This window comes from Hydra vulgaris, chromosome 08 (genome assembly GCF_038396675.1).
Source record: "Hydra vulgaris chromosome 08, alternate assembly HydraT2T_AEP".
Lineage (NCBI taxonomy): Eukaryota > Metazoa > Cnidaria > Hydrozoa > Anthoathecata > Hydridae > Hydra > Hydra vulgaris.
In genome coordinates, this window is record NC_088927.1 from 32,998,766 (window position 1) to 33,012,415 (window position 13,650).

Consider the following 13,650-nt stretch of genomic DNA (forward strand, 5'->3'; position numbering starts at 1 on the left):
CGGTTTTTAATAAACTTGATAACGAGGGTATCAATACTCCCTCGAAATGTCGTAAAAAATAATGTATTTTTAACAAATAGAAATAAATCCATGAAATGAAGTTTTATTATAAAATATATTCATACAATTAAATACTATTGAAGATGTCAACTTTTAAAAGATGTAAATATTTTAGGGGTTTATTGTTAAAAGACTCCAATTATCGCAGTATTTTTGCAAAGCTTTAATTTTACATGAACATGAACATATAAATGTGTGGAGTTTGCTTCGAGTTGTTACATAAAGTTAAATTCTCAAACAAAAACAAAAAGCTTGCAGACCTTCCAACCTCTTTTTTTTAAAACCTTGAGATTCATTAAAAAAAACCTTGAGATTTACACAAAAACCTTGGGAAGTGTAAAATTAAAAAAAAAAAAGGGCTTTTTTTCAAACAAGAAAAATTATAATAGAATGAAAAGTTACATTTTATAAATAAATAAATAATACTTATTCATTATGTTTAGCATTGTACATTTTTGTTGCTTTTTTTGATGTTTTTAACAGCTGTTCAGATGGTTTCCATTGAAAACACAGTATAGTAGCCTCGGGAAACATTGTTTTCATAGCTAAAATACTTGATAATGTCCCATCCAACTTTAATGCTGATCTCTCAAGACATTTTTTTTTTTTTACAATACTAAACAATCGTTCTAACTCAGCGTTACTGTAAGGAATAATGAGAACAATTTCAGCTAATTTTGGTAGCAGTTTAAAACGTTTAACTAAAGTGTTGGGAATAACCATTTTCGAAATATGGTACCATAAAACGTCAATTCTGTAGTAAAACAAAGGTTCACCTCCAATATCATCAAGAATCATTCAGGTATCTTAGCTTCCTCAAAAACATTATCATCAAAATCATTGTTCTTTAAAATCTAATAATCGCTAAACTCCTCATTCAATTCATCAGGTTTGATACCATTCATCAAGTGTGGGAACCGGTCATAAAAATACTGAACTTGCTCCTACTTCGAGTTTTCACGGTCTAAACATCCACCCAACCAGCATTGACAATTAAATCGTCATTAGAAGGAAATTTGTGCTTAATATACAGCGGAGAAAATAGAATTAGCCTCACCATGTGCTGATCCAATATTTTTTAAATCTGTAAACAAGTTTGTGCGGTACAACTTTTGTATCCACACACATATAATTACTGTTACAAACAACAACTTTTTAGATTATAATATAGCATAATTAAATTGCGGAACATTTGATAAAACCATAAAATGTATAATACTTGATATTTGCGGTAACAAATAGAATTAGCCTCATCAATAATTATTTTCAGTTTACTTGTATATTTTGATCTGGTGATACGCATTTGTGAGTTAGTTTTTTATTATTATTTGTAAGTTAAACAAAGACTGTGAAATCAGTGCTCATAAAGTTTTTAACATTTGGTTTTTGATACCTTTATTTGAAATGGGACGTGGTAAGCGTTTAACAAATGAAGAATTAGCAGTAATCAAAGCATACAAAGATACAGGCTTATCTAATCGGGAAATTGCAAAGAAAATTAAAAGATCTCCAAAAGTGGTTAACAATTACTTCAAGATTGGCGTTAATTATGGAGCCTATAAGGGAAGTGGTGGCAAACGTAAAATTGATAATCGTACTAAACGAGTTATTGTACGTCGTGCTGCTGCTCAGCACATGACTGCATCTCAAATTCGTGCTGATTTACAATTACCTGTATCTGTTCAACGTGTGAGACAAATCTTACATGAAGATCCAAACACAGTTTGGAAAAAGCGTAAACCAAAACCAAAACTTACTGCTCGTCATAAAAAAGTTAGATTACAATTTGCGAAAGAACACATGTCTTGGCAAGAAGAGTGGCATCAAGTTCTCTTCAGTGATGAAAAAAAGTTCAATCTAGATGGTCCTGATGGCTATCAATATTACTGGCACGATCTTCGAAAAGAGAAAGAAACTCGGATGAGTCGTAACTTTGGGGGTGGAAATGTTATGGTTTGGGGGGCTTTTTCCTTTGCTGGAAAACTTCCACTGGCATGGATTTCAACAAAAATGAATTCACAGGACTACATTGACTTATTAGAAATAAGTTTACTTGAACATGGTGAGGAATTGATGGGTGAAACTTTCACTTTCCAACAAGATAATGCTACTATCCATAATTCAAAGCTTACAAAAGCTTGGTTTAGAGAAAAAAATATTCACGTAATGGAATGGCCCGCACGTAATCCAGACCTTAACCCAATTGAAAATCTATGGGGAATACTTTCTAGAAAGGTTTATGAAAATGGTAAGCAATTTGAATGCACTTTGGAGCTGAAAACTCGTATCAGAGAAGCTTGGAATGAAATATCTATAGAAACTATCCAAAATCTTGTGACTAGTATGTCAAACCGCATATTTGAAGTCATTAAAAATTCAGGAAGCTATACTAAATACTAAATGAGCGAAAAAACAAAATATTTTCTTTATTTTTTGTATATAACGCTAATGAGGCTAATTCTATTTCCTCCACAAATTGAATATTTTTAATTTTTTTTTCCATTTGGAATTAATTAAGCATACCAATTTATAAACTTTTTAGTTGTAGTAGAAGTAACAAGAAATAAAGTAGATTTCATAATTGTTTACCTGCAATTTTTGTTAAATTAGAACAAAAAATAAAGGTGAGGCTAATTCTATTTTCTCCGCTGTATTTAAGAGACGACTTAAAAAAATAGTAAACATCATGAAATTCTTTTGTTTTTGTGAAATATCTCCTGTTTCAAAGCCTGAGTTTTTGTTTTGTTAGAACTCCAAGATAAATATCTTGAGTATCAATATAATTTATTGAATCTTCTAAGTCTATTTCTAAAACCGATGAAATGTTTTTCAGTTTGTTTGGTAGAATAATGCGCTTAGCCAGCTTTTTGCCTAGACTTTCTATTGCTGATTTTAGACAATGAATTGTTGGCTCTTCTCGCTGCAATAGTAGATTGAAATGTAAAAACAAAGGTAATTCTGAAGTTAGAAAAAGCATTGCTGGTTCCAAAATTGGATTATGAAATTTGTCATATAAACGCTTAAACCTTTCATCAGCAAAACTTTCACTTGAAAAATAAGCTTTCAGGCTTGTATACTTGACAATAGCTCTTGAAATACATTTCTCTAAAGATTGCCATCTGACTGATAGATGCTTTAGAATGCCTTGATATTCTTGATTACAAAATTCAAAGTACTCTCTCAATTTGCCTTTTCGTTTTGCACTCTTATCAAACCAATAGTACAAGTCAATTATAACATTTTTGACATTTAATGCAATATAATCACAAAAAACATCATGTGCTTTACTAGCAGCTAAGTGTGCAGGATGACAAGGGCAGCCACCAATAAAGATATTATTGTTTTTTTCTAAAAATCTTGCATTTCAACAATCAACTCCAGATGATAAGCACATATCAAAAAAAAAATGACATGTTATTGTTTTTGAGCGGTTAGCATCAAATATTTTGATACATATAGGATTCATCTTATCAATGCCAGAGTCATTCGATCCATCTGTGCCTAAGGAATATGGATGAACTTTACAATGTTCTACAATGTGGAGCAAATGATTCGTTTATAATAGCCATTTAGTTCGACTTGCTGCATACCTCTTGGTAATTTTACTGTCTGGAAAAACCTCTTTAAAAAGAGATGTAAGATGATCGGAGGTGAAGAAATGTTGTGCTGAACCAAAAAATTTGTTACCATGACCTCAGCATTAATTACTTGATTATCTAACGTTGTGTCAGTTTTTAAAAAGTTATTTTAAAAAGTTTGCTTTTTTAATGCAGTAACATTTGCCACGGCTGTTTCACTCAATATAAAAGCGAGCTTGACGTCACAAGAATTTTTGTGTTTTAAAAAAAAAAGAATTTCCGTAAAAAAGTATAAAAATTTACTAACTTTAAATTAGTAGTATTTTTTTTCTATAAACGCTTTCATCTTTGAATTAAAAAAATATAAAAGAACTATCTTTCTTCGTTAAATAAATATTTACATTAAACGAAATAAAAATAAACATTGTTAAAATATTTTAAATGATTTTGGATCACTTTTCTGTTTTTGGCGATTTTTACGGAAGACCTGTCTTGGGCCAACCAAGATTTGCTAACATAGCTACATGGTTGATGGTTGAAATTTGGAACACTTATCAATGAATGTCTATTCTATCAGAATCTTACGTCATCCGTGTAATTTTTTTACTATAACTCAATTTTTAATGCATTTATACTTTTAAATTTATTTCTTTTAAATGTATAATATTAATTTTTTGATGGATGACGTAAGTTATTGAAATTTTAACCTTTTATGCAGATGAAGATATAAAAATTATTTTATGTACCTCTTGCTATGTTAGCGAATATGTTTTAAACTTGACATGTTTTATAACCAATTTTTTTAGTTTTACGCTTAAACTTGTGTTGACATTTCTAAGCGATGACGTAACTTTATTGCGTTACATCCCAAGCTATTTACTTTCGAATTTTATTGAAACAACTGGCGAGACAAATTTTGGAGGTATAAAATTAACTAAGTTACGCGGAATTTTCTCTGATCTATATATTATAATAAAGAAAAAAAAATTTAACTTATTTCAAAAAATTTTAATTAATTTTCAAAAAAAATTTAATTTACAAAAAATTTAATAAACAACATTCATTTTATTTCCGTCTGGTTGAAATTCTATCATTCTATCAGATATTACAACTGCAATAGCTTCAGTATCTGCCGGAACAGATATTGTTGATGATTTTAATCTTTCTGATTGTTTACTAACATCAAAAACAAAAAATGGGTATAAATCTTTAAATAATAAAATAGATATTTTATGTAATATTTGATACCAGATGTTAGTCCAGTTTGTTTAAAATAACACTAACATACCAGATGTTAGTGCAGTTTGTTTAAAACATTTATTGTCAGTTATTATATGAGGCGTTGCGAACGAAAGGGGTACACCAACCAATTTTTGAAAATCCGTTTTCTTTAACCATTTTTTACTTTAGTCTGTCATCTACAATATAACACAAGATTTTATTATAAATGCATCATGATTTTATTATAAATGCATCAAGCAAATTTCAGTCTAGAAACTTCAAACGCGATTTAGGGAGCGTTCAAAAACTACCACAGAGGGGGAGGGTGTAAACTCTTCTACCACGTGGTAGGAAAAAGTGTAATTTCGCGCGCTTACTCAAAACTTGATTTTGGTGGTGTGCCCCTTTGCAAATTTCAGTCTAGAAACTTCAAACGCGATTTACTCAAAACTTGATTTTGGTTGGTGTGCCCCTTTCGTTCGCAACGCCTCATATGTAACATGTATTTTATATATTAGATGTCCATTCGATTATTATCATTAGAAGTTAATTCTACCTCTGTATGACCACTGCTCTACCTACTTCTTATTACCTACTTGTTACCTCTTATATACCTCTTGTTAACAAATGGAATGTAATTCTCATATTAATTGGTTTAAAAATATGATTTAAGAATTAGTACAAGTTATTGTCACAAGTTATTGAGTCAAGCAACCGTTCTTCTGGTTTAAAATGAAGTATGAGTCTTGTATCAACTGGGTGTACAAAGAAATATTACTTGAAGAACTTATCAATAGACCAACTGATTATAGAATAGTTTTTTATGAGAATAAAAACAATTTCAAATTTTATTTGTATATTTAAACACGCAAAAAAAAATTAAAGTTGGCCAGTCTTTATTTATTAACATTCTCACAACATATTATTAGAACTGTGTGCACATAAGAAAAAGTTGTTTAATAGCTTAAGCTTTTATTTTTAGGCTAAATATTCCTTAATTTAAACTTGGTTTTATTTAATAGAATGAATTTTCAAAAACTAGTCATTTAACAGTTTATTCCCCTTTAACGACATTTTTGTAATTTTGCGAAAATTCAATTTTCTTTACTAGCTTAAAATAAATCTGTTTTAGTTAACCTTAAACGTTTAAGTAAGATTTTTTTTGTTTTTAAAATAGTCCAACAATGTGTATATTTAATAATAAATATCGAAAATATATTCTTTCTGATTTGTTTTTGATAAAAAGTAACATCAAATTACTAAAATTTAGCCAAGTTTATCATTTGCCGCGTTTATTCTAAAATTAAAGAAGTTTTTTAATATATTTGTGAAATGTCATCAGATAAAACATTTTATTGGTGTTTTTATTCTTTTTACAGAACAAAATTATCTCTAATGTTTCAAAAGTTATAAAAGTTTTAGTAACACCCCTTACGTAAATATTTTCGAAAAATAACAAGAAGCCGTAACGCTCGCTTGAAACAGCCGTGTTGCTTTGTGACTGTTTTTTTTTGTTGCAATGATCAGATACATCTTTAACTCCTTGATGATGACAAGTTAGTTTTTTAACACGCGGAACACAGTAAAATTGGTAAATATTACCTTTAACAGCCCTAACAGGGTAATCTTGGCACCATGTTGAGTTAAATTTGCATTTATATGTTTGCTTTGACGCCATTTTTAAAAATTCGGATTTGATTTATTATATAAAAAAACTCATGTTTAAAGCTATTTATAAGTCCGAGCGGTTTTATGATCTGTTTTGTTCCCTTAATATTCATTAGTTTTTGATGTAATCACAATCTTTTTCAGAATATATATTGTTATTATTTTAAGCTAAAATATTAAGAGTAAATTGAAAAAAAAAGTTCTTCGAAAAATTTTTAAAATTTACCGAGAAAATTTTGGATCAACCGTGAGACCGTGAGGTTCGTTATAAAACCGTGAGTCTCACGGTAAAACTGAGCTTGCTACGAGACTGATTTTGAATATGTAATTGGAATCTGGTTGTTTAAATATTGTGATTTGCATTTTTTTTAAATTTTTTTATTTTTAATTTTTAAAAATTTAAAATATAATAAGTAACAAAAATTTATTGAAAAAAAAATTCGATCTTATTTTATTTCATAAAACTCTTTTCTTCGCAAACAACCATATAATTTTATATTAAAAAGTTTGTTTTTTTTGAACCGCATTACTGCATTCGCTATATTAAATGCATTAAATGAAGCAGCTGTTGCAGTTATCAAAAGTTTTTTATTTTTTTAAATTTTTTCAAAAAAAGAAATTAATATTGATGTTATTTGTATCAGTTATTTAATTTAATAATAATATTTGTATCAGTTATTTTAAGTGTAAAAATCTAATTTGCAATTTGTTTTAAAAGACTGTCTGGTTTACTGCTCTTGCTTTTTTAATAGCTCTGCATTTTGGCATTTTATTCTAAGTTTTGTATTGTTTTTTTCGTGGTTGTTTTTAAAAACCAATCTAACAAAAATGAAAGTTATTTCTTGAAATGACTGACTGGAATAATTGTAGTCTGGAAAAGACTAATTGAAATTAGTTCATTCCAGACAACAGTTTTATGAATATTTATTAATAAATAAACATTAAAATAAAATAATTTTCATTTTGGTTAGAGTGATTTTTAACAACGGTCACGCTATATAAAAGAAGCTGCAGCATAGTTACAAATAAACCCGGTCCCTTTACGGTAAACTTTTATCAGGGTCACTAACCTTTTTCCTAATAAATAAAGTAAGATAAAAAAAAAGTGGAGTTCCCTGGTTAGCTCTGAAAACAATTTTAACATGCACGTTTATCGAACTTACACAAATGCTGAAAGTTTCAGAACTCTAGCTAGTCTGGAAGGCAGTCATTTATAGATCATTCAAATGATTTATAATATGACCTACAACACGTAGAAAAAAATTTCTACGTGTTGTAGGTCATATTATAGATCATTTAAAGATTGAACTAGAGGTTGTTGGTAACCATTACTCCTTACACTTTGAATTTACTATTTTCTTAAAGATTTAAACTTCTAATTTTTGACGGAAAAAAAATCTTTTTTTGTCTCACATCTTTGTTTTGATATTTTAGTTGAGTTCTAGAATAATCATATGATTTAAAAACTTTTTGTCATATAGTCCAGGAGTTAAAAACTTTTTGTCATAAAGTCCATGATTTAAAAACTTTTTGTCATATAGTCCAGGAGTTAAAAACTTTTTGTCATATAGTCCAGGATTTAAAAACTTTTTGTCATATAGTCCAGGAGTTAAAAACTTTTTGTCATATAGTCAGGAGTTAAAAACTTTTTGTCATAAAGTCCATGATTTAAAAACTTTTTGTCATATAGTCCAGGAGTTAAAAACTTTTTGTCATATAGTCCAGGATTTAAAAACTTTTTGTCATATAGTCCAGGAGTTAAAAACTTTTTGTCATATAGTCAGGAGTTAAAAACTTTTTGTCATATAGTCCAGGATTTAAAAACTTTTTGTCATATAGTCCAAGAGTTAAAAACTTTTTGTCATATAGTCCAGGAGTTAAAAACTTTTTGTCATATAGTCCAGGAGTTAAAAACTTTTTGTCATATAGTCCAGGAGTTAAAAACTTTTTGTCATATAGTCCAGGAGTTAAAAACTTTTTGTCATATAGTCCAGGAGTTAAAAACTTTTTGTCATATAGTCCAGGAGTTATGAAAGGTTAATTGAATAGATAGAATAATTTTTAACAAAAAAGTAAAATACATAAATGACAATTAGTTGTGTGCCGGGTTCGGTTCCGGGGACCCGGTAATTCGGCTGTTTTCCCGGGTACTCAGAATCGGCCATTTTTTTGCAGTACACGGCGCCGAGTACCTTTAAAAAATTTTAAATAAACTTTTAGCTTAAATGCTGTAACTATATTTTAAACCCTTTAATAGCCCCGTGTTTTTTTAAATTACGGTCGCTATTAGCCCAGCTTTTTTTTGAAGAGGTCTTTAATGGGCTGTTTATATGGAAAGCGAGCTGGATCGTTTGCCAAGCTAACCCGAAAACGAGCCAGTTTTAAAATTGTGTTTATATGGATATGTTAACTCTTTTGCGCGAAAAAAAAATTGATATAGAGGTTAGCTTCGCTATTTGTAGACGGGCTGGTCTCTTATCAATGAAATAATAATTTTAAAGATAGCGTCTGTGGACAATAGAATATATCGTATTTTAATAATTTGTTGGACTTCTGTTGTAACACAAATAATGCAACCAATAATTTTAATACCAATAATAGTTTTTTACATTTTTTTAATGAAGTTGTAACATTTGTAAATAATTGTGGCAGTTTTTAGCATTGATAAACTAGAATATGCAAAAACCTGCGAAATACGTCTTTTTGCGTATTCTTTGCAAAATTATTATTTGCGCGAAATGCATGTGTAAATAAATACAATTTTTGTCAACTCTTTGATGTTTTTGTGACTCTGACTCATTTTTATACATCATTAGTAATTTTAACTAAAAATATTTGAACTTTGGTGCATAAAAATGGGAAAAGCTAAAGATATATCCAACAAAAAAATTTCAGTAATATCTGCTTCATTAAAACATTCAAATCACTCCCAAAGAAAAATTGCAAATTTAATTAAAGTTTTTGTGATGACAGTAAGCAGAATTGAAGGTAAACTTGATAAAAAAAATACTTGTACAAGGTGCCAGAATTGGAAAATGTGAAAGACCACGCATCACCACCCTGAGAGATAAACGGGCAATTCATTACATTTGTGTTAAAAGCCAAAGAAAAAGTACAAAAGCAGTTACTAAAATCATACAAGAAACCATTATCAAGATTTTTAACAAAACTACATGGCGTTAAATAGCAGAACTAGGGTTTAAATGCTACAGACCTTTGAGGAAACCTAAATTTACGTCAGCGATAAAATTAAAAAGCATCACTTAGGCTAAACAACACCAACATATCTCTGCTGAAGATTGGGAAAATGTAAGTAAATACTTATTTAACTGTTAATTACAACAACATCACTGATTAAAACATTTATATGAGTTTTATATTATTATTTTTATTTGTTTTCGGGTGTGTTTCACAGATAAGTCCCAATTTGAAATATTAATGGATAATTCTTCTTTTGTTAGACAAAGGAAAGAAGATAAATATAACCCAGACTGTGTTATGGAGACGGTATAACACCCTCCTAAAGGTGATGGTGTGATCAGTTGTAACTGGTATATAAAATTATATTCGAGGTTTTATCGGTAGTTGACTCGCATATAAACGCGCATATAAGAATGAATAAACACGCATATAAGAAGAAATAAAAAAAAGTCAGACGAAATATCGTCTACGTAAAGTGTTACGGTTTTTAAATATTATATTTACGTAAGATTAATTCAAAAATTACTTTTTTTTTTCATATAAAAAATAAATTACATTTTAATGTAAATTTTTTTACATAATTATAACCAGAATTACTTTTCAAAGTAAATTAGTTAACGCGACTTACCATTAAAAGTCAATTACATTTGCAAGTAAACAGTCTTTAAAAGCAAACAACTTGTACTTGTAAAAATAAATTACTTTTTCAAGTAACAGATATGCATTTAAAAACTAAACTTGAGTAATTAAGTTTTATAATTTGTTATCCGAATTTTCGGCGTAAGTATCTTTGATAAAAAATTTTGACCTACTACTACTTGACCTACGTAATAGTATTGCCCCTCCCCCCCCCCCCTCCTCCTTCAATATAATATTAAAACGGTAACAGCATTCAAGCACAACTAACCATACTGTTATTTTTCGGCGTTTTAGTCAAACTATGATTTCATTTACTTTTGGCAAACTAAGTTAGTAATTTTTATTTCATTTTTTAATTGCTCCCATCCGTTTGTTAAATATTTATTTTAAAGAATCATTTTATGTTGACAAAATAATAATAATTAAACAAGTCAATAGAAAAAAAAAAATTTTTCTGGTGCCGAGCAAACAATTTGTTCAAATCCATAGCATTTGTGGTAAAATCTCTAATATTGTTATAAAAAAAAATATTCAAAAGAATGTCAATTTGGGTCTTAAAAGAAGTGTATTTTCATAGAGATTTTAAAAGACAAATATTTTTCCTTAAAATTTATTGACAAAAACATTTTGAGAAAAAATGCTGAAGACTCTTAAAAAAATTTTAACAAAATGTTTTTCAGCAATAATACAAAAAGTAGGGGAAAGGGGGCTAAATAGTACCCCCTAAGGAAAAAAATTAATAAAAATAAAACTAAATGTAGGAAAAAGTTTTTTTTTAGATAGAAACAAGCATTGATGAAACTAAAACAAACAATCATGATTTCAAGATATAAATATTAAAATAAAGAGCACACTAATAAAAACTAAAAATAAACAAGGTGGTACTAATTACCCACAAGAAGGTTCAAATAGTACCACTAGTGAGGTTAATAAGTACCACTAGTGATGCTAATAAGTACCAAAGGGTATGAAGAAAAAAAAAGCTCAGCACTAATAATAAGTAATATATAAAACAATAACTGGTTCATTCTACGCTTGTAAAATATATTTATTGACATAATTCACATATATAACTATCATGTGACCCATTTTGAGACTCAGATGATGAGCATGCAACATGTACCCATGCTCCACAAATTAAACACTGTATCATATTCTCATCAATGTCCTTATCACACATGAAGCAGTACCAACGCTGCCCTTTGTTATCTTTAGAGGTTGGGGTAATTAGTACTACAGGTATGATTTACCCCACCATCACTGGTACGATTTACCCGACTATGACTAAACATAGTTTTCTACTTCAGTGTTTTAATGGGCAAAGTGAATCGGAAAAAAACGTATTTATTAATGAAGAAGAATGGATGGGCTAACACCATAAAAAAATATAAATAAGTTACGTATATCCACGCCTGCAAGGTACGACTAATAGGGCAGTGTAATTACAACATCAAATAGTGTAAAAAAAGGGAAACAGACTTACCTCTTTTCTTTAACTTTCGATTCCGCCATTTTTTGGTCAGTATACATATTTCATCTGCGGGCTTGATTTTATCGTGTTTCCGCCAATTTCAACGAATGAGAAAAAGAACAATGACGCTGGTACGAATTGCACAGCGGTACTAATTACCCCCCTTTCCCCTACTTATTTTTATTACAAACGAATACTATTTTTAAAATCTCTATGAAAATACGCATCTTTTGAGACCCAGATTGGCATGGTTTTGAATAATTTTTTTTGTTGACAATAATAGAGATTTTTCCTCAAATGTTAATAATTTGAACCCAAATATCTTTACAACTTGACGTGATGGTGAAAAATGAGTTGCATATTTGAAATCAAAATGAGAAATGTTGCATTAAAAATAAATTTTTTGCTCAACGCCATAAAATAAATTTCTTTTTTGTTGACCTGTGTTAATAGTCTGTTTAAAAAAGTGGTTCTAACTATAAGTTAACATGAACTTAATACAAATATTAACGATGTTCTGTAGCCGTATTCACGTCTCTCCGTTAAGCTTAACGGAGTTTATGTCTGAAATTTAATTACAATATTTCTAAAATAAGAAATGTCGAAAACTTTGTTTAAATGAAGCTAATACTAAAATAAAACATTTATGTTTAAAAAATTATATCTTTAAAGAATTTTTTTATATATTTAGTTAAAAAAAAATTTTTGACTAACTCTCCGTTAAGCATAACAGAGAGATGAGAATACGGCCCCTGATCTTTCTGTTAAAAGAAAATTGTTAAAACAACAACTACAAAAAACTTACATATTTTCATCGTCCATTTTATTGATTTATTACAATTGGCGTATTGATTTAATGCTACGCACTTTAACTTCACTTTATAAAATTTAATACTATGGCGGGTTTTCTGTCCTATAAGCCGCTCCTTTGTACCTCATTCGTACCCGTTCTTTTTTTGTAACAATTATTATCTTGAATAAGTCCTTAAAAAAAATTGAAAAGTTTATAAAGTTATAATTTGTGTCTATTGTTACTTTTTCTTCTGATAACAAAAAAAAATTCCATTGACGCCTATTATGAGGAAGTTTAAAAAAGAAAAAAAAAATTATTAAATAAATCACTCAAATTATTTGATTAAACTATGGATTATTTGCTGATTTTATAACTTTTATTTACGTCATAGGAATAAGTAATTTGTAATTTTTTGTATAAATGTTCTGTCTGTGTAATTATTTTGTGGTAAACTCTAAAAAAACAGTTAATGACAACTATGTGGTTTGCGACTAGCATACTTTTTAACAAGTAATTAATTTTAATATGTTTACACGGTTTTTAATATGAACTTTTGAGGTTTGTCATTTAATATTTATTCTTACCAAATCAGTCAATTTAAATTATTGACTGATTTGGTAAAAAGGAAAGGTTAAGCGGAAGTTAGTTTAATGAAGACGGATAAATGAAATAAATTACTCGTTGTGTTTCTTGCGAGAAAACCACAAGCTAACCGGGCTAAAGAAAAAAATGGTGCTGAAACGGAAGAAGAAAAAACGTTGACCGGAATTCATAGACCGTAGAACGAAGATCGTAGAACGAAGATTATGTGTATAACGAAGACAAAATTCGTAGAACGAAGATCGCAGAACGAAGACCGTAGAATAAATATTGTAGAACGAAGAACAAAAGTCACGGCAGCCATTACACCCGAGTTAATGGCATGAAAGAGTCACATCACTTTTTGTATCAGAATATGCAAACAAAAATTTATGCAAATATCTACTGTATATATATATATATATCTTTTAAAATCATAT

General features: G+C 29.0%; 1 protein-coding gene across 1 annotated transcript in view; it reads right to left on the reverse strand.

Annotated features, from left to right (window-relative positions):
* Positions 1–12,917, reverse strand: part of LOC100209120 (L-tyrosine decarboxylase) — a 51,887-nt gene extending 38,970 nt beyond the window's left edge. Inside the window, exon 1 of the mRNA XM_065803463.1 lies at positions 12,644–12,917. Within this exon, the coding sequence (XP_065659535.1) occupies positions 12,644–12,660 (17 nt within the window). The 5' untranslated portion in view covers positions 12,661–12,917. The remainder of the gene's footprint in view (positions 1–12,643) is intronic.
* Positions 12,918–13,650: the final 733 nt, after the last annotated feature.